The sequence below is a fragment of the Rhinopithecus roxellana genome, chromosome 18, assembly GCF_007565055.1.
Source record: "Rhinopithecus roxellana isolate Shanxi Qingling chromosome 18, ASM756505v1, whole genome shotgun sequence".
In the NCBI taxonomy this organism is placed as follows: Eukaryota; Metazoa; Chordata; class Mammalia; order Primates; family Cercopithecidae; genus Rhinopithecus; species Rhinopithecus roxellana.
Window position 1 is genome coordinate 47,390,037 of NC_044566.1, and position 23,462 is coordinate 47,413,498.

At 37.7% G+C, this 23,462-nt stretch overlaps 1 protein-coding gene across 1 annotated transcript in view; it reads right to left on the reverse strand.

The window, feature by feature from the left end:
• The window catches only part of GTF2F2 (general transcription factor IIF subunit 2), a 169,418-nt gene that overhangs the window by 23,433 nt on the left and 122,523 nt on the right, over nucleotides 1-23,462 (reverse strand). The window contains exon 6 of the mRNA XM_010368053.2: nucleotides 8,353-8,452. Within this exon, the coding sequence (XP_010366355.1) occupies nucleotides 8,353-8,452 (100 nt within the window). The remainder of the gene's footprint in view (nucleotides 1-8,352; nucleotides 8,453-23,462) is intronic.

The following is a 23,462-nucleotide window of genomic DNA, read 5'->3' on the forward strand; positions in this document are numbered from 1 at the left end:
ACTAAACAGTGCAGAAATGATAATCTTAATACTATATTCACAACTTGACACTACAAATAAAACTAACTGTACAAATAAACTACCAATGATATGAACTATTCTCTTTAGGAGAAGACTGCAGTTTTGAGATAATGTTATTTCTTCTCTTTTTAGCTCTTTGGCTTTTGGGCATTTTGCTTCTCAGTGGAGCTCAGGCACTGTAAGGAAATGATATTAAACCAGTCAGATATCTAACTTGTTGGTAGCCACCAAAAATCTTACTAAGACTGGAGTAGAAACAGCTTTTATATTGTGTGAATTTTAACTACCAATCTTCTATCCAATGATCACAGACCACTGTGCAACTGACTGTACAGAAATAAATGTCAATTCAGAAAGCACTTTAGTCTTCAGTTACAAATTTTTACCAAAAAATCCATATACAATTAATTTTCACAACAGAACACAAATTATTAGTTTTTTTTTTTTTTTGAGATGGAGTCTTGCTCTGTCGCCCAGGCTGGAGTGCAGTGGTGCAATCTTGGCTCTCTGCAACCTCAGCCTCCCGGGTTCAAGTGATTCTCCTGTCTCAGCCTCCCAAGTAGCTGGGACTTACAGACGCATGCCACCACACCTGTCTAATTTTTTGTATTTTTAGTAGAGAAAGGGTTTCACCATGTTAGCCAGGATGGTCTTGATCTCCTGACCTCATGATCTGCCCACCACGGCTTCCCAAAGTGCTGGGATTATTGGCTTGAGCCACCGCGCCTGGCCCCCAAACCTTTTTTTTTATTTTTTGAGATGGGGTCTCAACTCTACTGCCCAGGCTGGAGTGCAGTGGTGCAATCTAACCTCACCGCAGCCTCCACCTCCCGTGTTCAAGTGATCCTCCTACCTCAGCCTCTTGAATAGCTGAGATTACAGGTGTGTGTAACCATACCTGGCTAATTTTTGTATTTTTATTTGAGACGGGGTTTCACCATGTTTGCCAGGTTGGTTTCAACAGGGACATGCCAACATACCCAGCCAATTAAAAAAATTTTTTTGAAGAGATAGGTCTGGCTATACTGCCCAGGCTGGTCTCAGACTCAAGGCTGGTCTCAAACTCAAGTGATCCACCCGCCTCAGCCTCGGAAAGCGCTGGGATTACAGGCATGAGCCACCACACCCAGTCTATTCTTGACTAAAATGTAACCAAATGTTGAAAATCCTTTGTGGATGTGGTATATAGATGTTCAACCGTCATTACTGAAACTGTAATCACTGACTAAAATTACAAATGCCACCCACTATCAATTAAAATTTATAATACAGATATCTATAAATTTCTAGATTATTGTTTGCAGAAATACTTTGTTTTATCAAGGCAGTCTTGTAAAGGCTTTTAACTTTTGAAGTGAGCATGACAGCTTTGAATATCATGGTTCTGCATGTTAAATCCCTATGAGAGATTATTCCCCCTCCCCTCAACTAATGCTTCTATTTCTGCCTAGTGTGTCATTATCTCTTGGGAGGAAATTATTTCTTTAGAATTGGTCAGTCCTTTGTGTGCAAATTCAAATGGACAAAGCATGTAGTATACTTATACTATATATTATAACAGGCAAATATTACTGAAAAGCCCTAATGATACAGTCCTACAAACATCCTTTTTATTCAGGAAAATTCAAATTTATGCATAGAACTTTAAAAGATTAACCACTCAAACCCCAAATCTTAGTTCTGCAGACTAACAGTCGGTTGCCACACTGAAGGAAATAGAGTATACGTGCATACAAATGAATTTCCTTTCTAGTTCCTGGGGATTGACCTCAACTTACCAGTTTACTAGGTAAGCTTTTCTTTTTTGTCTCTTACCCATCTGAGCATAGTTAAGGTTTTCAAGTTCTTTCTGGCCAAGAGCTTTTACCAGAAATTAAAAAAAAAAAAGAAGAGAGAGAGAAAACTTATTTTTTCAAACTGTGGGGCAGAAATTCTAACAAAAATAAGAAAATATTAATTCCTTTTAAAAGTTCTAGGTTTGCTAGAAAGAGGTTTCCTCCCAAGTACCATTATTAAACACCCCACCCTAAACAGGAGATGGCAGAACTATAAAAAGTTCTCATCTCTTTGGATCAGTGGCTGTATATTAGAATTACCCAAGAAGTTTAAAAACTTAAGATGGCTGGCCTCCCCATTAGATTAACCAAATCAATTTCTGAGGGTATTTTTTTTTTTCCTTTTTTTGAGATGGAGTTTCGCTCTTGTCCAGGCTGGAGTGCAGAGGCGTGACCTTGGCTCACTGCAGCCTCCGCCTCCTGGGTTCAAGCAATTCTCCTGCCTCAGCCTCCCAAGTAGCTGGGATTACAGGCATGTGCCACCACACCCGGCTAATTTTGTAGTTTTAGTAGAGATGGGGTTTTACCAGGTTGGTCAGGCTGGTTTCAAACTTATGCCCTCAGGTAATCCACCTGCCTCGGCCTCCCAAAGTGCTGGGATTACAGGCATGAGCCACTGCACCTGGCCTATTTTTCTGCTTTAAAAGCTTCCCAGGTGATTCTAGTATATAGCAACATTGAAAATAAATGTCTAGACAACAGAGGACATGATTCCTTATGAGAAGAAAAGGAATTCCTTATGAGAAAGGTTATAAGAGGCCATGGAATACATAAAAGAATGCTATGAAATTTATATAGGCTATATATGATGTTCACTAAGTCAACCAGAACACACATACAGTGTCAACCTTACTTGGATTCAAAGTTGGAGGGAGTTGCAAAGAACCTTACGCATCAGCTGACTCTATACTTTTGATTATACACCTCTGTGAGCAAAAAACTTAAAGCATGAACTATGCATATATCTCTTTATAAACTGGACAAATGTACCTACTGTATTTATAGATAGATACTATAAGCGTACACAAGATAAAATATTTTAAGGGGAAGAAAGAATGTACATAATTTTAAGAGTAAGTTTTGTCAAAACTACAAAATACCTTTACGTTTTGCTCTCAAACTACCATGATTTGTCTTCATGTTCTGTGTGCTTAGTTTTTAAATGCATTGCACACTGTGATAGCTTTGTATCAGCAGTAGCTAATATAACAAGGTACAACACCCACAAAGGTCAAGGGTCACTTTGCCAGTTATTTTGCAACAAGTCTTCAGCTCTAGCCTTGGTGTTAAGGGCAGGGCGGCAGGAGATCTGCAGGCTACATTTCCAAGATTCCCTTGCTAGAGGGTTTCCAGCTGGGGTTCTGCCAATAGGAGAATGAAATTGGGAGGGAGGGAGATTTTTCTTCTTTTTTTTTTTGTATTGCAGGAGCACCTCCACAGCAGCTTCCTGATCTCTTCTCCCTTTTGCAACTTCAGCCCATCCACTTGGTATTCATAAATCATTTGTAACCAGCTCCCTACATTACATTCTTTTCTGCTTGGAATATCTAGAGTTGTTTTTGATTCCACCATAGACACTAACTGAGTCATCATTAAAGACAGGGCATGACAAGCCATATTTAAAATGATACTGATAATTTCCTTTTTGGAAGGGCCAAGTTCTTCTCAGATCTGATTACGTCATCACTGTTTGTCACCTCAAAGATTGGCTGATAAACCATTTTTAGAAGCAAGAGAAGTTCAGTTTTTTCACTTTCTTGTTCACATGTTTGGTTTATTAGTATTATCTCTAATTGACAGTTTCTCTGCAGAAATCTTTTAAAGCCATTTGTTCATTTATTCAGACTGAGTTTAGTTAATAATAGATACTATAATCTGTAAATCTCTGAATTGAGCACCAATGCTAAAAAGCTAAAAGCAAATGAAAACATGAAGGCACAATGCTCAACCCCTCTGTCCTGTCCCATTTCCACTCTTCTGCTGAAAAATGACCGATTAGCACATGGGCTGCAAAAAGATGCCAGGGTCAATCTACATAGTATTTCTAAAGCTCAATTTCTTTATTTTATAAGGTGCCAAACAAGATAAATATAAGTTATAATATAATAAATGTTTTATAATAATATAAATAGTTTCCCCCTCACCCAGTGGGCCCTCTAGTAAACCATTCTTTGACATCTAAATTTTTTCCCACTGTCTGTTTTCACTACTTCAAAGAATGGGGGAAATTTGATGTTCAAATGTTTATAAATGCAGGATTAAACAAATTCCTAAAGCCTCCCAATCTTGAGTATATTAAAGTGAAGTGTCAATTTAAGAGGAGGATATAATCAGAAACTACAAGTTCTTTAAACACAGAATCCTTTTTACATGACCTTATCATCTAGTTAATGTTACAAAAAATTTACTGTGGAAAATGCTGACCTACATGAACTGATTCAAATTTCAGACACTTAATGAAGACTTAAGGCACAGGAAATACCACTTAGGGAAAAAAACTGACATGTCATATCCTAGTATGAAGATGGTTTTCAGGGGTGCGATTTCAATGGAGTATTCTAAGAGATAAAAATAATCATATAATTCTTTTTGGCTCCGTAGATGGTTTCTGAATGACAAGTATGACAGATATTATACCCAGATAGTTTGTGAACTAAAAAGATAAATCTGAATTTAATTCTTAGAATAGCTCCAAGAACAAAATTGGATATTTTCTCTACATATATACAAGTAAATTCACCTATGTGCTATAGGTGGGTGAAAAACTGTGGATAAATGCAAGGTTTCTTTCTGACCAAACGTAGGAACATCGTTTTGCAAATACACATGCAATTTCCCAGTCCCTCTTTCACTTTTTTGTACAATTTTTAAAAATATTTTTATTCTGAAAGTTGCATTCAAAGAAGCTCAACTGTTAAAATGAAACACTGAGCTTCATGTTTATATAGCTTTATCTGGCAAGACTTTCAAAACATTTCAACATTATATTGAGTTAAAATTTTTTATTAAAAGTCTTTATTATGTTTCCTCTAAATCATTCTTGCTGTGTTCACTTATGTTTCTCAATCTTTAAAAGTCAATGTCCTCTTCTAATAAATAACAAAAATGTTATATTCTTTCTATAGTTGGTATTACACTACAATACTGAATATGTTTTTTAAAGCTATGCAGGTGCCCATCCTGGTTTACTCCCAAAAAAATAATGATTAAACATTCAAATGCAATGTGGTAGATTATAGTCAATCTTTGTATGTAAAAATCTTAAAGACTCATTACTATAATGGCTTATTTTCACTATGACAACCTTAACAAAGGTTCATATCTTGAACTAAAATGTCACTTAATGTTAATTATCTTCATAGAGGGTGCTATAGCTTTATACAATAAGGAGTTCACAATGTAACATGTTTCTACTTACTTTATTCACCGGGGGTATGTATCTCAGGCACGAAGCAGATATTTAAAAAGCACTTGTTGTTTAAAGAAGGTAAGTCTTAGACAATCGGTAGGGTACTATCATGGCTAGCTATTCTTCCCTGGCTTTCTTTCCTTTCCAATCTTCCCCTTCCCAATATAACTTTATTGCTTACCAACAATTCAGGCAATATGTGCTCACTGTGACAATTCCAACAATTGGAAAAGATTTTATAAAAAAGAAAATTAGGATAAAATCACTGTAGATCCTACCATCCAAAAATAATGACTTAAAATATTTAATCATTCCCCAGTTTGGGATATTTGTTTCCAATCTTTTCCTATCTTAAACAATAGAGAGAAACATTATTGTATATATATATTTGGGCACTGGTGTCACTATAATAAATTCCTAGACAAAACTGCTAGGTCAAAGGATATATCCTTTTATAGTGCATTTGACATAAACTACCAAACTTCCCTGTAGAAAGGTAATAACTCTTTACAGCCTATGAAAGTGTGGTCTTTCTTGTATTCACTGTAATAAAAACATACACAAGAGGAGAAACCACAGAGAAGCCTGGCCCATAAAAGGACAACAAAGCTGAGTCAGGAGCTACAGAAGCAGCACACCAATGAGGAAGAAAGGCAAAAACAACTAAGATCTATACTGTTTCACAAAATAGAACAGAATCTCTATTTACACGTAGCTCCAGAAAACTGTATGTATTCCCATCCAAGAGTGGAAAAGACTAGAATGGAAGAGGACAAAGATGTGGACTTTTATCTATTTGTCTAAGTCAGAAAACAACAGAAAAATACCTCTTCTGGATCATCTGATACCTTACCTGTCCTTTTCTTTAGTTTACTTTCCTCCTAAAGCATAACCAGAGGCTGTAAAATGGAAGCTTGGCTGGATGCAGTTGAACTTTTATCTGATTCGTTTAACTCACATAGTGCAGCAATTTCAAAATGTGAATGTATTTATACAGGTCATGTGCACTCCAGTTCACATAGTCTCTATTATTAACTTTCTTAAATGTCATTGTTTCACTCATTTAAGATATCTACTTAGCCCTAGTGGCATCTGCATTTGCTACTTTCATATAAAACAATCACTCAAATTTCATAAAGTAGTAGTTTGGTAGATACTATCCTGTGTCACTTAATAAATGTTGATACTAAAGGCTAGTCTTTTTTTTTTTTGGAGACGAAGTCTCACTCTTCTCCCCCAGGCTGGAGTACAGTGGTGTGATCTCGGCTCACTGCAACCTCTGCCTCCTGGGTTCAGGCGATTCTCCTGCCTCAGCCTCCCGAGTGGCTGGAATTACAGGTGCCTGCCATCACTCCCGGCTAATTTTTGTCTTTGTAGTAGAGACGGGGTTTCACTATGTTGGCCAGGCTGGTCTTGAACTCCTGATCCTCAGGTGATTCGCCTGCCTTGGCCTCCCCAAGTGCTGGGATTACAGGTGTGAGCCACCATATCCTGCCAAGGCTAGTCTTAAAGAAAATTTTCTTCCTAAACTCAGTATCAAAGGTAATCTTAACAAAGTGGGACACAAAATTCCAACTGTTAATTGCTATTTGACTTAACTGGGGTATTTTATTTTCAGGAAACCATCACACTTACTACATTACAGATATTTCAAAACCCAAAACCCTTAGCCCTTTTAGCAACTGCTAATCACCAGCAGCAACATACACAGTGGTTAACAGTATGGCTCCTAAGCTAGACTGCCTGAGTTCAGCACCTGGACTGATCAATTACTGGCTGCGCCACCTCAAGTAAATCAATCTCTCTGCCTGTTACCTTATCTGTTGTAGTTTCTTCATAGGGTTGGAATGAAATTAAATGTGATCACTTATGAAGCACTCAGACCAATACCTGGCACAAAGTATACATAATATGTATGCAATAAATGTGTATATTGTATAATACATATAGTATATATAAGATACACAATAAAAAATGTCTTGAAATATAAATATACAATACTTTCCCCTTATTGGCAGGAGATACGTTACAAGACACCTCCCTTCCCCACTTCATGCCTGAAATTGCAGATAGTACCAAACTCTATATATTATGTTTTTTTCTATACATACATATCTATGATAAAGTTTAATTTATAAATTAGGCACAGGAAGAGATTAACAAAAATAATCCATAATAAAATAGAATAGCAATAACCATATACTGTAGTAACAGTCTGTGAATGTGGTTTCTCTCTCTCACTCTCTCAAAATATCTTGGTGTTCTGTACTCACTCTCCTTCTTTCTTTTTATCATGTGTCGATCGATCTGTTAACCAAGAGGGTTACTAAGTGACTAATGGCTGGGTAGTATATACAATGTGGATATACTGGACAAAGGAATGACTCACATCATGGATGGGATGGAGCAAGATGGTGCTAGGTTTCATCATACTACTCAGAAGGTTGCACAATTTACAACTTATGAATTGCTTATATCTGGAATTTTCCATTCAAAATTTTTGACTGTAGTTGACTGTGGGTCACTGAATCTGCATTAAGTGAAACTGTGGATAAGGGAGTACTACTGTACAGATAGTCCTCACTTCACATGGTGGTATGAGACCATTAAAATGCCTGTGAAAGCTGAAACTAGGCAAAGTGATCTTAATAATCGATGAGAAAAATTACCACTGTTCCATGACCTTTAAAAATTTTTGTTAACACATTAAAAACTTTCCTATGGTTCATCACAAAGGTATAGAATAATTTTTAAAAATAGTAAAACTAATATTTATTTAGTACATTGTAATTTAAAACATTAGTAACATTGAGAATTGAAGTGTTTTATTTCTTTGTAAAAACTTATCAAGGGTAGTTTGAACAGTGGTTGCCTTCTTTTTGCCATTATATAATTTGCAATGTAGAGTGAATATCTTTTCTATACTTTTAGCAGTTACATTCCTTACTAAGTCCAGATCAGATACTGTATTTCGAGCACCTGATGGCAAGATGCGTAAATGCTCAGGTTATTTCAAAACCTAAGACTCTATGATACAGAAAAGAATGAAGATATAGAAGAATGAAAAGAGACAAGCAGAAGACTTACATTGTATTGATGATTAGCAACAGGTTTGTAATTGGTTGTTACAACTTTTTCCAGCTGTTGTGATAGCCTCACAGGTTTGGAAGACTCTTCTATTTGCAATCTGAAAAATAATATAAGGCATTATTAACACTCTTGTTTAGCAGAGTGAAATATGAAGAGTTATTATTTCTATAATTCTTCTTATTCAATAATATATAAAAAGGTAACCTCAGAAGATATACTAGCATTAATACTTTAAAAATGCACTGAACATAGGTGACTATAATGTAGAAACCAGTACCTAAGCTAAACATACAAACTATTACAATGCCACAATGTACTTTTCACCCGCTTATTATATAGGTAAATCTTAAACCACTAAAACCAAGAAGCTAATCAGCCTTAAATTTCTGGGGGAAAAAAAATCTTCATGTAAAAATAAATCATCTTAAATTACATGGTGTAAAATCAATCAAGTTATTAATTCAAAATGTCTACTCAGCTGATAAAAGATAAAGGCAAATAAAAAGAGAATATATCAACACTCAAGGTTTACTGAACAGCACAGATAGAGAACACGTCTATCATCACAGAAATCTCTACTAGACAGCACTGCTCTAGAACTGCTGCAGGACACCATCTAAATGGATCCTGTCTCTACAAAAAATTAAGAAAAAACAATTAGCCAGGCACAGTGTCTGTAGTCCTAGCTGCTCAGGAGGCTGAGGTGGTAGGATCACTAGAGCCTGGGAGGTCGAGGCCACAGTGAGCTGTGATTGTGCCACTGCACTCCAGCCTGGGCAACAGAGTGAGACCATGTCTCAGAAAATAAAATATAACTCAAAACACTGCTTTTGAAAATATATGCCACCATTTATAGTATATTATAAAACATAATAGTTGACTAGTACATGTATATTTAAGTAGCAATCTTAGGATATTTTGTTTTATATTAAGTATAGAAAGACTCATAATCATTTACTTATTTAGAAAATTAATTCACTTCGTGTATCAGCACAGTAAATTTAAAAAACTGTTTTAAGGAAGGAAAAGTACAGCTTTCTAAGCCAACTATTTTTAATGATGCAAAAGTTATCACTGTACCTTTTAAACTCATCAGCAAGATACCAAAATACAAGATTTTAATATATTTAAGAAAACTGCATAACATATCTAGTTAAATTATAATTGAAGAATAAGTGTAAAACAAGCATTATTGGACAAAAGCTTATGTTTATTATTTATAGATCCTCATTGAGAAACTACTCAAGAATTTATTTCAGTAAGAAGGAAAATGAATCCAACAGGAACCAGTGAGACGCAATGGTTACAGCAAAAAAATTGAAAACCATGTTAGAAAATTGGCTTTAATTAAAAAAAAAAGGCAGTTTATTTTTATTTTTATTTTTTTTTTATGGTGAAACTAACATGAAAGATGAGAAGGAAGAGATCAGACTGGATGCATTTTAAGTTTGTTTGTTTTCTAAATGTTCTGCAATAAGCATCTATTACTTTTATAACCCGAAGAAGTACACTTTCTTAAAAAGAGAAGAAATACTATAATTTCTTGGATGGTTCATTTGAAAACCACAAAAATGCTGGCTATTAAAAAATAATACGAGTTTAACACTATGTATTATTTTATTTGAATGGGGCTTTAAATTATTTGGATCAATAAAACAGAAACTAAAAACAATTTCCATTTTAAATTCCTTCAAGAGCAGAATTAAGTATAAAAGGTGCTTGGTTGTATAATGTTCCTATTATTTAATTCCTTGGATGAAGATAATTCTATATTTACTTCTGTTTATTTTCAGGTATATACTATCAAACTGCTGAGAAGATATAAGATATCTACCAGCTGCCTTTTCAATTTGAAATCTAAAAATGTCACAGGTTTTGTTTTTACCATGATCCCCAAATTCAGTGTACTCACTTCTGTATGGAAATGTAAATATTTAAATTATTCCAGTTATTTATAAATCCGTACTTATCCTTTAAATACATAAGATTGACTTACTTTATAAAGTACAAAAAATTCTCTGGAAGTGTCTTTAGAAACTTACTGGATATGTAACCATAAATAATACTTACAATTATACTTTGCTTTTCATGTGCCACATCGAGTTTCTATGAACATGGATTAAATTTTCTTGCTAAGACTGAGAAGTCAACTAGCTAGAGTCTAGAAGGGAGATGTGCGACCCAAGGATGGATTTAGATTTATGATTCTTCGATGGCCTCTTACTATTCTCAGGGTGCAAGCACAAGTTCCTTCATAGGACTTTAAGACTCTCTGGGATCTAGTTCCTGCATATCTCTCCGGTTATCCTGTATCTGCCTCTGGCTGCAGCTGTGCCACAGCCAGACTCTGGAAGGAGCCTCTTGCTGTCAATCATCCAGCAAGTGTTTACTGGGTACCCACTTCTGCCAGGCACTGGGTTAGAGGTTGGAGACACAGCAGTAAAGACTTGCTCTAGTGGAAGACAAGCATTTAATACTATAATTAACTGCAGTACTGAAGATGACCAAGGGTGATGGAGGGATGGCAGGACAACTGAATGCATACTGATAAAAAGAAAATACTAATCCCAACATGTTCATTTTGAGGGTAAACTGGAGCAGAGCTGCTCATGCTTATAAGAGATAAGGCGGGCTGGGCGTGGTGGCTCATACCTGTAATTTGGGAGGTGGAGGCAGGCAGATTACTTGAGGTCAGGAGTTCAAGACCAGCCTGGGCAACACGGTGAAACCCCGTCTCTATTAACAATACAAAAATGAGCTGGACATGGTGGTGCATGCTGGTAATCTCAGCTAGTCAGGAGGCTGAGGCATTAGAATCGCTTGAACCCAGAAGGCAGAGGTGGCAGTGAGCCAACATCGTGCCACTGCACTCCAGCCTGGGTGACAGAGTGAGACCCTGTCTCAAAAAAAGAAAAACAAAAAAGAAGAGATAAGACAAAAAGATTAGGTGGAAATGATTCCTCCGAGGAAAGTTATGTCAAAGCTTCTAAGAGATAACCCTTCAGAGAGAGAAAAATGATTGAAGACAGATACAGGAATGTTTACAAAGTGTCAGGACAGCTAAATGTGTTAACTTGGTGGGGTGTGGAAGTGGTGGGAAATACAGCTAAGTGTCAGTCTGTTTCTGAACATACCTGTGTCCTAATCTTAGCCCCATCTCCCTCTAATGCAATCAGCTCTCAGGGGTCTGGCCTCTCTAAATGGTAATCTGTTATGTTGCCACTAAATTATCTTCCCTGTTTCAGTCATCTCCACGATTTGATCTTACGAGACATTCAAGGAAGGAGGCATGCACTAGCTCCTTCCTTCCATATTAAATGATTGTTCCCATTACTTCACAATTTGAAATTTCCTCAGGGTTTCAGTTTGTTTAGTGAAGTGCTTCTTTATAAACGGTAGCTTATTCTGGTCACACTCTCACACTTGAATTTATTTGTAGCCACTGCATCCAGACTCAGGTTTATGTAGCATACTTTCAATTTTAATTCAACAATTCTAAAAGCCAATTTCATCACTCATACAGTGTCATGTAGTTTTTATCCTCAAAGCATTTAACCTTTTACATAAAGGAAAACACTGATATTAAAAAAAAAACCTCATTTAAAAAATTTAACTGTTCTACTATACATTTAAAAGGAAACCACAAGGGTTTTAATTAAAAGAGGACATCTTATGATTCAAAACTAAAAAGGTTAATGCATGAACTGAAAATATAATAAAGAACTAAATCTTAAAGTACTTTAACTCACTTTGAATCATTTAAAATAATTTAGCAGGGTTCTTTACTTAACACTAAATAATTCACTTAACACTATCTCATGAATCGTCAAGAACAATTGGTAACTCCATTTCATCACTGAACAGTGTACTAAATTAAACATTACCAACCTCAATATGCTTTCAAAGTCAAGGTAAGGTTTATCTAGGTTTGTACAAAATAATATAATTTGGAAATACGTGGTTTGTAAAGCAGAACAACAAACTACATAGAGAGGTATTAGTCTGACCTGGGAGTGAGCTAAAACGCTACCCTGACCATTTTAAAAAATGAGTCTCCACTTTTTCAGAAAATTTAAAAATACAGTGTTGTTTTCAAGAAACAGAAATAGAAAAATAATGGCCGATCACTTAGATACTGCCAGGCTACGTTTTACTTTATTTTGTAAACCATAAAAAAAATACTTGGTGCTAGCTGGGAGTGATGGTTCACGCCTGTAATCCTAGCACTTTAGGAGGCAGAGACAGGCAGATCGCCTGAGGTCAGGAGTTCAAGACCAGCCTGGTCAACATGGTGAAACCCAGTCTTTCCCAAAGATACAAAAAAATGAGCTGGGCGTGTGGCAGGTGCCTGTAATTCCAGCTACTCAGGAGACTGAGGCAAGAGAATCACTTGAATCCAGGAGGCAGAGGTTGCAGTGAGCTATTGTGCCACTGCACTCCAGCCTGGGCGACAACAGCAAAATTTCATCTCAAAAAAAAACCAAAAACCAAAAAACAAAAAAAACTTGGTGCAAATTCAGAATATAAATACATATTCTTCAAATGCCAGGACTAACCATGTCTTCTGGTATTCCCCACAGGCATAGAGAAAGTGCTTGGAAACATATAGTACATTTATAAAATAATTGCTATGCTAGTCATAAATCATGCATATCTATTTGTCACAATGCAAGACTATTAAGTATCAAGTAACAAATTTAGTCAAGCTTGAACTAGAATTCATTCTAATGAAATAAAACTCCATTTATTTTAAAAAATCAGGCCTGGCACAGTGGCTCACGCCTGTAATCCCAGCACTTTGGGAGGCTGAGGTGGGTGGATCATGAGGTCAGGAGTTGGAGACCAGCCTGGCCAACATGATGAAACCCCGTCTCCATTACAAATACAAAAATTAGCTGGGTATGGTGGTGTGTGCCTGTAATCACAGCTACTCGGGAGGCTGAGGCAGGAGAATCGCTTGAGCCCAGGAGGAGGAGGTTGTGGTGAGCTGAGATCTCGCCAATGCACTCATGCCTGAGCAATGGAGCGAGACTCCATCTCAAAAACAGACAAACAACAACAACAAAAACTGCAATTTTAATTTTAGGGAACTTTAGAATGGTATTCTTGGAAATTCAAGTTGGTGAAGTATGAAAGTAGTCCCTAAATTATTTGCCTGAGTTATAACATCAAAAACACTAAAATACTTGGGAAAAAATAAAATACAGGATACAGGTGGCCAGGCGTGGTGGCTCATGCCTGTAATCCCAGCACTTTGGGAAGCTGAGGCAGGTGGATCACGAGGTCAGGAGATCAAGACCATCCTGGCTAACATGCTGAAACCCCATCTCCACTAAAAATACAAAAAATTAGCTCGGCGTGGTGGTGGGTGCCTGTAGTCCCAGCTACTTGGGAGGCTTAGGCAGGAGAAATGCTTGAAGCCAGGAGGCGGAGATTGCAGTGAGCTGAGATCACACCACTGCACTTCAGCCTGGGTGACAGAGACTCCATCTCAAAAACAAAACAAACCAACAAAAAAGCCAGGTATCTGTCTAACAGAATAGCTTATATTCAGGAAGCTTAATTTAATTTAATTTGAGATAGCGTCTCTCTCTGTTGCCCAGACTGGAGTGCAGTGGCGTGATACCAGCTCACCACAGCCTCTGCTTCCCAGGTTAAAGCGATTCTTGGGATTACAGGCATGCACTACCACGCCTGTTTTTTTTGTTTGTTTGTTTGTTTTGTATTTTTAGTAGAGACAGGGTTTCGCCATGTTCGTCAGGCTGGTCTCGAACTCCTGTCCTCAAGTGATCTGCCCGCCTTAGCCTCCCAAAGAGCTGGGACTACAGGCGTGAGTCACCGTGCCCAGCCAAGAAGGAAAGGGGGGATGAGGCATAAAAGCTTATACATTGGGTACAGTGTACACTATTTGGGTGATGGGTGCATCAGAATCTCACAAAGCACCACTAAGGAAATTACTCATGTAACCAAACACCACCTGTTCCTCAAAAACCTACTAAAAATTAAAAACAAATTTTTTTTTTTTTTTAAAAGAATAATTGGGCTCAGCTTTCTGGCTTCAGCAACTATAACCTAAGCAGGGTAGACAGACTACATCACTGTAAAACTGTTTCCTATGGGACTCACCATATTTTACTAGAAAATTTGTAAATTACATGCTCCATTTTCAGATGTAGAAAAACTATTCCAGTTGAAAATAAGAGAAGAAAAATTACCACCTTCTATTTTGAATTCTTAATGTTTTACATAAAGATACCAGTTTCTCTTTCCGCCTCACACTTACATTAAAATAGATACAAACATCTGATGTAGTAAGCTTCAAGAGTAACTCTTTCCTCCGGACAAGAAATAAGGACCAGCTGGGCAGAGCGGCTCATGCCTGTAATCCCAGCATTTTGGGAGGCCAAATCACTTGAGGTCAGGAGCTCAAGACCAGCCTGGCCAACATGATGAAACTCCATCTCTACTAAAAATACAAAAAATTAGCCAGGCATGGTGGCTCACATCTGTAATCCCAGCTACTCGGGAGGCTGAGGCAGGAGAATCGCTTGAACCCAGGAGGCAGAGGTTGCAGTGAGACAAGATTGTGCCACTGCACTCTAGCCTGGGCAACAGAGTGAGACTCTGTCTCAAAAAAAGAGACAGAAATAATGACTAACAATGACTATCATTGTATAACCTTGGTTATATAAAATTAAATAGCTTTGTTACTACTATAAGGAAATAGTCAAGATCAACTTCTGGAATTACTAGTCTCTCTATTATTATTATCTAAAGAAGAAGTTTTAGCTCATATTTTTTCCCATCAAAAAAACAAAGCTCAAGGGCTACCTAGCATAGAAATACAACACGAATAAAATGACAACTGTAACAAAAATAAGACATTTAAAGAACACTTACTGTGTGCTGGAAACTGTGGTAAGAACTTTTCCTATATCATCTCAATATCATTTTTTCCTCATAGTAAGCAAAAACAAAACAAAATCGGATTTTTCTCTTTTCAATCTAGGGTTCATGCGATTAATCCTAACTCTATATGGTCCCAAAAAGGCCGTGTAACAGAGTAAAATCTCTAATTAAAATCTCATGAGGGGCTGGGCGCGGTGGCTCAAGCCTGTAATCCCAGCACTATGGGAGGCCGAGACGGGTGGATCACGAGGTCAGGAGATCGAGACTATCCTGGCTAACACGGTGAAACCCCGTCTCTACTAAAAAAAATACAAAAAAACTAGCCGGGCGATGTGGCGGGCGCCTATAGTCCCAGTTACTCGGAAGGCGGAGGCAGGAGAATGGCGTAAACTCTGGAGGCAGAGCTTGCAGTGAGCTGAGATCCGGCCACTGCACTCCAGCCTGGGCGACAGAGCGAGACTCCGTCTCAAAAAAAAAAAAAAAAAAAAAAAAAAAAAAAAAAAAAAAAAAAAAATCTCATGGAACTTAGTTCAAAGTAATTTCTCCTTGACAGTTATCAGCCTCCCTACAACTAACACAATTCTATACACACACAGAAAGAGCACATTCTCCTTTACAACACTGAAAAAAAGATTCCTAGTAAGTCAATGTCACTAAGTCATTGGGACATAACCATGGTTATAATTACCCTTGTCAAAATTACAGTTGGGCCACTGTATCTGCATATTGGGCACATGCAGATTCAACAAACTGTGGATAGAAAATATTTGTTTAAAAAACCCAAAAAACTGGCTGGGCACAGTGGCTCACGCCTATAATCCCAGCACTTTGGGAGGCCAACAAGGCTGGTGGATCACTTGAGGTCAGGAGTCTAAGACCAGCCTGGCCAACATGGTGAAACTGTGTCTCTATTAAAAATACAAAAATTAGCCAGGTGTGGTGGCAGCTGCCTGTAATCCCAGCTACTCAGGAGGCTGAGGCAGGAGAACCGTTTGAACCCAGGAGGTGGAGGCTGTGCAACTGCACTCCAGTCGGAGTGACAAAGCAAGACTCCGTCTCAAAAAATAAACAAAAACCCCAAAAAACAACAATAAAACAAAATGAATTAAAAAAAAAAACAGTATAACCACTACTTACACAGCATTTACATTGTTAGGTATTGTAAGTAATCAAGAGATTTAATAACATATCGGTCCCCAACCTTTATGGCACCAGGGACTGGTTTTGTGGAAGACAATTTTTCCACCGACAGTGTGGAGGGTGTGGCAGATGGTTTTTGGATGAAACTGTTCCATTCCAGATCATCAGACATTAGTTAGATTCCCATAAGGAGCATGCAACCTAGATCTCTCGCATGTGCAGTTTACAGAAGGGCTCATGCTCCTTTGAGAATCTAATGCCACTGCTGATCAGAACAGAGGCGGAGCTCAGGCAGTAATGCTCGCTTGCCCCTGCTCACTCCTCCTGTGTGGCCTGGTTCCTAACAGGCATGGACCAGTATGCGGCCCAGGCGTTGGGGACCCCGATTTAAAGTACACAGAAGGATGCAGGTAGGTTATATGCAAATACAACACGATTTTATATAAGGGACTTGAGCATCCGAGAATTTTGGTATCTGAGGGCGTCCTGGAATCAGTCCCCTGGGGATACCAAGAAATAACTGTACTTCATTCTTACATTTTGTGAAAAGTTATGTACTATACTGAGAATTTAATTTGCAAATTACTTTGTATATTCTGAAAACATAAAATCCATGTAATAAAAATGATAGTAGCACATACATCCTCCAAATATTTTATAGAATGAACACTGGTAAGACCTAACTAAATGAAAAAATGCCAAACTCTCAACCTAAACTGCTGGCAGATTTGGAAGAGAAATCTGTAAGTTTTAGCCAATAAATCCTCCATTTATCTCATTTGAAAGTATAGCATTTCTCATATAATAGCAACTCCATAAATATTCTTTAAGCAAATGGATAAATGACACCTTTGTTAGACAATTAGATCACAAAGAAAAAGGCCGAGTCCCATATTAACAAATACCATAATTCTGCCTAATTTTATACATGTGGACTATTTTCATGTCTAAGTAAAACCCTGATACTGCCTTGCTAATTCCATTATCAACGGAATTAAACAACTACAAAAACCCTAAACAACAAATGTTTCCACCAGCAACTGTCAATGTAAAAGTCATTTAAAAACATAAATATATCACTTCAGCATTCATCTATCTTTTGTGCATCTGATTGCAATTTGTTATTTTTTAAAGGGTAAGTTCTACAAAAGAAAATGTATTTTCTAAACATATGTATATGTATTTCATTTTTGAAAGGGGGAGATGGAGGCTGATATTTGCAGGGTGAAAGAAGGAAAAAAGTTTTCATGGCAAGAAGCAGGAAGAGCAGTAGAGTGCTGAGACTGCCCGTGAGTGGGAGCAAACACACTTGGCCCAAAGTCAGTTTAAAAAAAAAAAAAAGAGGTTCCAGCAGAAGGCGCAGCTTGGAAGAAGGCAGACAGAAGGCTGGGAGAAAGTCCAGGTGAAGTAATAGGGTGAGGGCTGAGCTGATATACGAATATGAAAAAGTTATGAAGAAGCCTAGTTTTAAAACAGCACCTTTATAGGAAGTTTCAGTATTTTGGGAGTAAGATGTTTTTCAGAGGACTGAAATAGTAAGTATATATCAATCTATTAGAATGTGAATCTAAGTGGCAATGAGGACATTTTAGGGCTTTGAATTAACAAGTAAATGTATTATATCCTTATCTGGCAGGGGTACTGAAGGGATTGCAGATAGTAAATATTAAATGACGTGGGCAAGTATCTCTGGAAATATTGATTAATTATCTGTAAGCTTCATGAAAACAGGGACCATGATCATATGCCTAGGGCCCAAAACAGGCATGTAAAACCCAGTGTGTTGAATAAACAAATAAGGGGGAAAAAAGAAAAGTCTCAGGCTCCATTTCATCAGAGAGGGTTATTTTGTTTTCAAATCATAAGGCTTACAGTAATATAGGTTAACATTTAGATTCAGCATTTAAGAGAATAGATATAAAATGCATTAAGGCTTGCTTTTCACTCTGTAGGAAATAGCCAGTAAAGGAAAATGCTCCACTGTTGACTTGAACTGTCCAATATGGTAGCCACTAGCCGTATGTGTCTATTTAAATTAATTAAAAATACATAAAATTAAGAATTCACCTCCTCAAGGACACTAGCCACCTTTCAAGTGCTTAACCGTCACATGTAGCTAGTGGCTATCATATCGGACAACAAAAATACAACACACTTCTACCACTGCAGAAAGTCTATTGGATGGTGTAAGAGAATCACAAACTCAAATGTCTACAGGGGCCTGTCCAGTGCAGTAGGACATAAGAGAGAGAGGTTGGGGCTAGAGCAAACCAGAAAATAGAGAATATGCTCCACCCCAGGTGGGTAGCAAGTCCTCAGCTCTGTAGGAATGTAGGCACAGTATTTATCAGATCTGCTAATTATTTAAGAATGCAGATATATATATATATATTATATTTATTTACTCTTTTTTAGGCAGGGTCTTGTTCTGTTGCCCAGGTTGGAGAGTGCAGTGGTCTGTGGTATGATCACGGCACACTGCAGCCTCAACCTCCTGGGCTCATTCGATCCTCCTGCCCCAGCTGCCCTAGTGGCTGGGAAAAAACGTACATGCCACCACGCCTGACTAATTTTTGTAATTTTTTTTTTTTTTCGTAATAACAGGGTTTTGCCATGTTGCCCAGGCTGGTCTCAAACTCCTGAGCTCAAGTGATCCGCCCACCTGGGTCTCCCAAAGTGCTGGGATTACCGGCATGAGTCGCCATACTCAGCCAAGAATTTACAATTTTCTTTCCTTTTTTTGAGAGGGAGTTTCCCTCTTGTCACCCAGGCTGGAGTGCAATGGTGTGATCTCAGCTGCCTGCAACCTCTTCATCCCAGGTTCAAGTGATTCTCCTGCCTCAGCCTCCCGAGTAGCTGGGATTACAGGCACCCACCACCATGTCCGACTAATTTTTGTATTTTTGGTAGAGACAGGGTTTTGCCATGTTGGCCAGGCTGGTCTTGAACTCCTGACCTCAGACGATCCAACCACCTTTGCCTCCCAAAGTGCTGGGAATACAGGTGTGAGCCACTCTGCCCAGTCGGTAATTATAATTTTCTGTGAAATCATTTAACAAACATTGCTAACTAATTCAATTTTTTAAATGAGCAATTCTCCCATACCAAACCAAACCAACAGAAAACCCTTTCAAAACCAAAACACATACACCAGCTATACAGGTCACTAGTTGGCTGTTCTGATCTATATATATCTATATTCCAGGGGTTTTTCACTTTAAACAAAGCAGCAGCAAAGAGTTATTACTAGAAGCAGCAAAGTCATGACACAAGTGGGAAATAACCACTGGTATCAAGACTACAGTCTTTGAAAGGAACAGCAATTCCCTTTCCCTCCATCCCCGTGCTCCCATCCTAAGGTGAATCCATGAGTTGGCTGATGGGCTCTCCTAGATTGTTCTTAGGACAGTGCATGGCAGTTGGTGTTCAGGCTAAGAATTAAAAACAAAAAACAAAAACAAAAACAAACCCTCTACGTAATACAGAAATTGGATCATTTTTGGCACATAAAACCAGCATCTTCACAGGATTCAACCTAATAGCTTCCTCTTAGTGAAAGACTTAATACTGACTTGAATTCTTCTACATGAGAATATAATTCAAATCCCTAACTAAGTCCCAGCAGAACTGTGACATGCCCATGACCACAAAGCTTGTAAGGGGCAGAGCGGGGGGAAAAATTCAAATTCCTTGTTCTGTGTTCATCACCTGTATCATAATTGCATCTTAGATATAATGAAGCAATGCAGGCATCTTTTTAAGCTTATTAACTATATACTATCCCAATTTAAAATATTTATAGCTATTTAAGAAAATATATAATGTCCACACTATGTCCATCACATGCCATAAAAATATGGCAGCTTACAGTTTTGGGTAATTTCTTACACATCTGATTCAAATGTGTTCCGAAGGGGCCTATGCCCAGTGAGGGAATGATGAGTCACATTGGACTTTGTTTTCTCCAAGATTTCTGTTAGAAACAACAAGCATCCACAAGTTTTTGGTATGTGTTGAGTAAGGTCAAATAGATGACAGACTAATGGAGTCTTTTTGTTCGTGTCTTGTTTTTATTTTTTTAAATTACTGCCTAACTTCTGTTTTTCAAAGAAACACTGTAAGACTGTCAATCCACTGCCTAACTTTCACTTTTCTAGGAAGAGTACATCACCAGCATCCCAGAGTCACTATATTACCTCTGTTAGCTAGACAACACAAGATCTCCACTAAACAGTCCAAAATATAAGCATCTTACCTTATGATCAGAACATTTCGACTATCTTACCTAGCTTCCTTATCTCTTAGATTCTTTCCTTTTGAAATATCTGTATCTGGAACTTGAAGATATGTTCAGGGGATGCTTTTACCTTAAGCAGTGGCATTACTTCTAAGTCACCAGCACTCTGGTTGCAAACAAGCACACAGATGCCCAAACTGGGGAGGGCCCGGGGAGGCAGGCAGCTCACCTAACAACTGCTTCTCATGAATCTGTGAGCAACAAGATAACTAAGACTGCACTGCCCGGAGATTTTGTCCAAATAATTATACATTTTGGTTACTTTCAATTTATTCACTGCAATATTTTTTTTTCTCCCCCTCCCCCCACTTTTTTTTTTTTTTTTTTTTTTTTGAGAATTTCACTCTTGTTGCCCAGACTGGAATACAATGGTGTGATCTCGGCTCACCGCAACCTGTGCCTCCCAGATTCAAGCGATTCTCCCGCCTCAGCCTTCCAAGTAGCTGGGACTAGAGGCATGCACCACCATGCCCGGCTAATTTTGTCTTTTTAGTAGAGACGGGGTTTCTCCATGTTGATCAGGCTAGTCTCAAACTCCCAACCTCAGGTGATCTGCCCGCCTCGGCCTCCCAAAGTGCTGGGATTACAGGCGTAAGCCACTGCGCCTATTTTTTTTTCTTTACTTCAAGTCAGGCATGAATTATCATGCTACTTAATGAAAGCAAACTGCTTTTCATCTTGGAAAGTTCAGATTCCAAAATAAATGTGTGTGTGACAGGGAAGAGGAATGAGGGACTGGGAAGAGGGAGGGGAGGCAGAAGGGACAGCACGTGATGGAAGAAACTCTTTACTGCTAATGCTTTTCCTGTTAAGCAGGCACTCTAGACACTATTTTAGTACAGGCATAAAGTAGAAATATATGAGGGGAAAAAACATTGAGCTGATCAGGGACCATTTATTACTCCTCAATACATGACCAAGTGGCTACTCTTTCCATGAAAGAAATAAAATCACCTTAAACTCCAACGGATGATAAATGAGAAAATACTTGAGTTTTATTCTTTAAAAACTTTTCAGGCCAGGTGCGGTTTGGGAGGCCGAGGTGGGAGGATTACCTGAGGTTGGGAGTTTAAGACCAGGCTGGCCAACATGGTGAAACCTTGTCTCTACTAAATACACAAAAAATTAGTCAAGTCAAGTGCAGTGGCACGCACCTGTAATCCCAGCTACTCTGGAGGCTGAGGCAGGAGAATGGCTTGTACCTGGGAAGCGGAGGCTGCGGTGAGCTGAGATCACGCCACTGCACTCCAGCCTGGGCTACAGAGTGAGACTTCAACTCAAAAACAAACAAACAAAAACCTTTTCAAACTCTAACTCCAAATAAAGTGCCTAAATAATTTGATATGGTTCCCAGGAGTGGGGATGAAAGCTTTTCTATTAGAAGAACCAGTAATATTTATAACTCAATATTAAAGAGAGTAAAAATGAAGTATCTTTTGTTTTCAGATCCATGCCAGTAATTTTGCATTAAAAATTAGAGACTAAAGCAAATTTATGGCATACAAAATAGCCTTAAATAATACTTGGAGTAAAAGATGTACCATGGTATGGCAGGTCTGAAACCAAGCTCTGGTTTTAAGTTCCAGTTCCATCCCTAGGTGTGATCTTGGTCAAGTTATTCAACTTCTTTAGTCCTTTGGTGCTCTCATGGAAAACAATGAAAATTGTAACAGAAATAAGTGAGATAATCTTTATAAAACTCTCAGTAAATAGCCTGTCCCATAGTATGTATTCAGTATATTTTAACTATTATTGTACATCTTATTATCATTCCAGTACCCATATTGAACAGAAATGTATGGGAGTTATTTGAATAAGCATAACTTTTAATATTTATTTAGTTTACACATCGGATTTTAGAATCAAAACTTGTAAAATATGTGTTCATCCTTTATGTATTCTGATAGGGGATATTTAGCTATATTAGATCAAAAAGTATTTTATCTCTTCTGATGTTTCAAAGATTAAAAAAATTTCTTCCTACATGTCATTCAGCTGCAGGTAAAACATGTAATGTTCATGGAAGTGCTAATTATAACCAATGATAATTTAACCACAACACCCAAAAACATGAAAATATGGCAGCTTACAGTTTTGGGTAATTCCTTATACATCTGATTTAAATAATTCACTAATCTTTAGGTATATTTTTTAGATTTAATCTTTTAGGGTACTCAAATCAATTTCTCATATGACTTTCAACCAGTAGTGAATAGAATGTCTGAGTTTAACAGAAGTAGAAAAAATAATTTCATTGGAACATCTCCTGAAATTATACAGATTACTCATGATAACCATTTATTTAAACTAGTCTCAAAATTATTTCTCAATATTCCTTGTCATATTAAAATATGACTCAAGGTTATATAATTTTCTTCACAGGAGACAGGGTCACTTTCAGACAAACTGCATAGTGGGTGCAAATGAATAAAAAGCAACTGTTTTATTCCTCTTCTGCTCTTTATCATATCATAATTATCTATTTCACTTAGACTAGTGTCCCTATTTTTCACTTCCTTGACCCTTTTGGTTGATTTTTCTATACAGCTCTAGATTATTTCATATGCACTATTTTACCTCAACAGTCAGAAGGGCTAATGCTTTTAGGGAACACTAAACAATAACACTTAGGCACCTTTCCTCCCATAATCCCAAAAGATTAGATTTTTATACTCCACACTAATCTACACTGAGCCTCATAAACGTGTGTGTGTGTGTGTGTGTGTGTGGCGGGGGGTGGGCAGTGAGGAACCAATTTAGA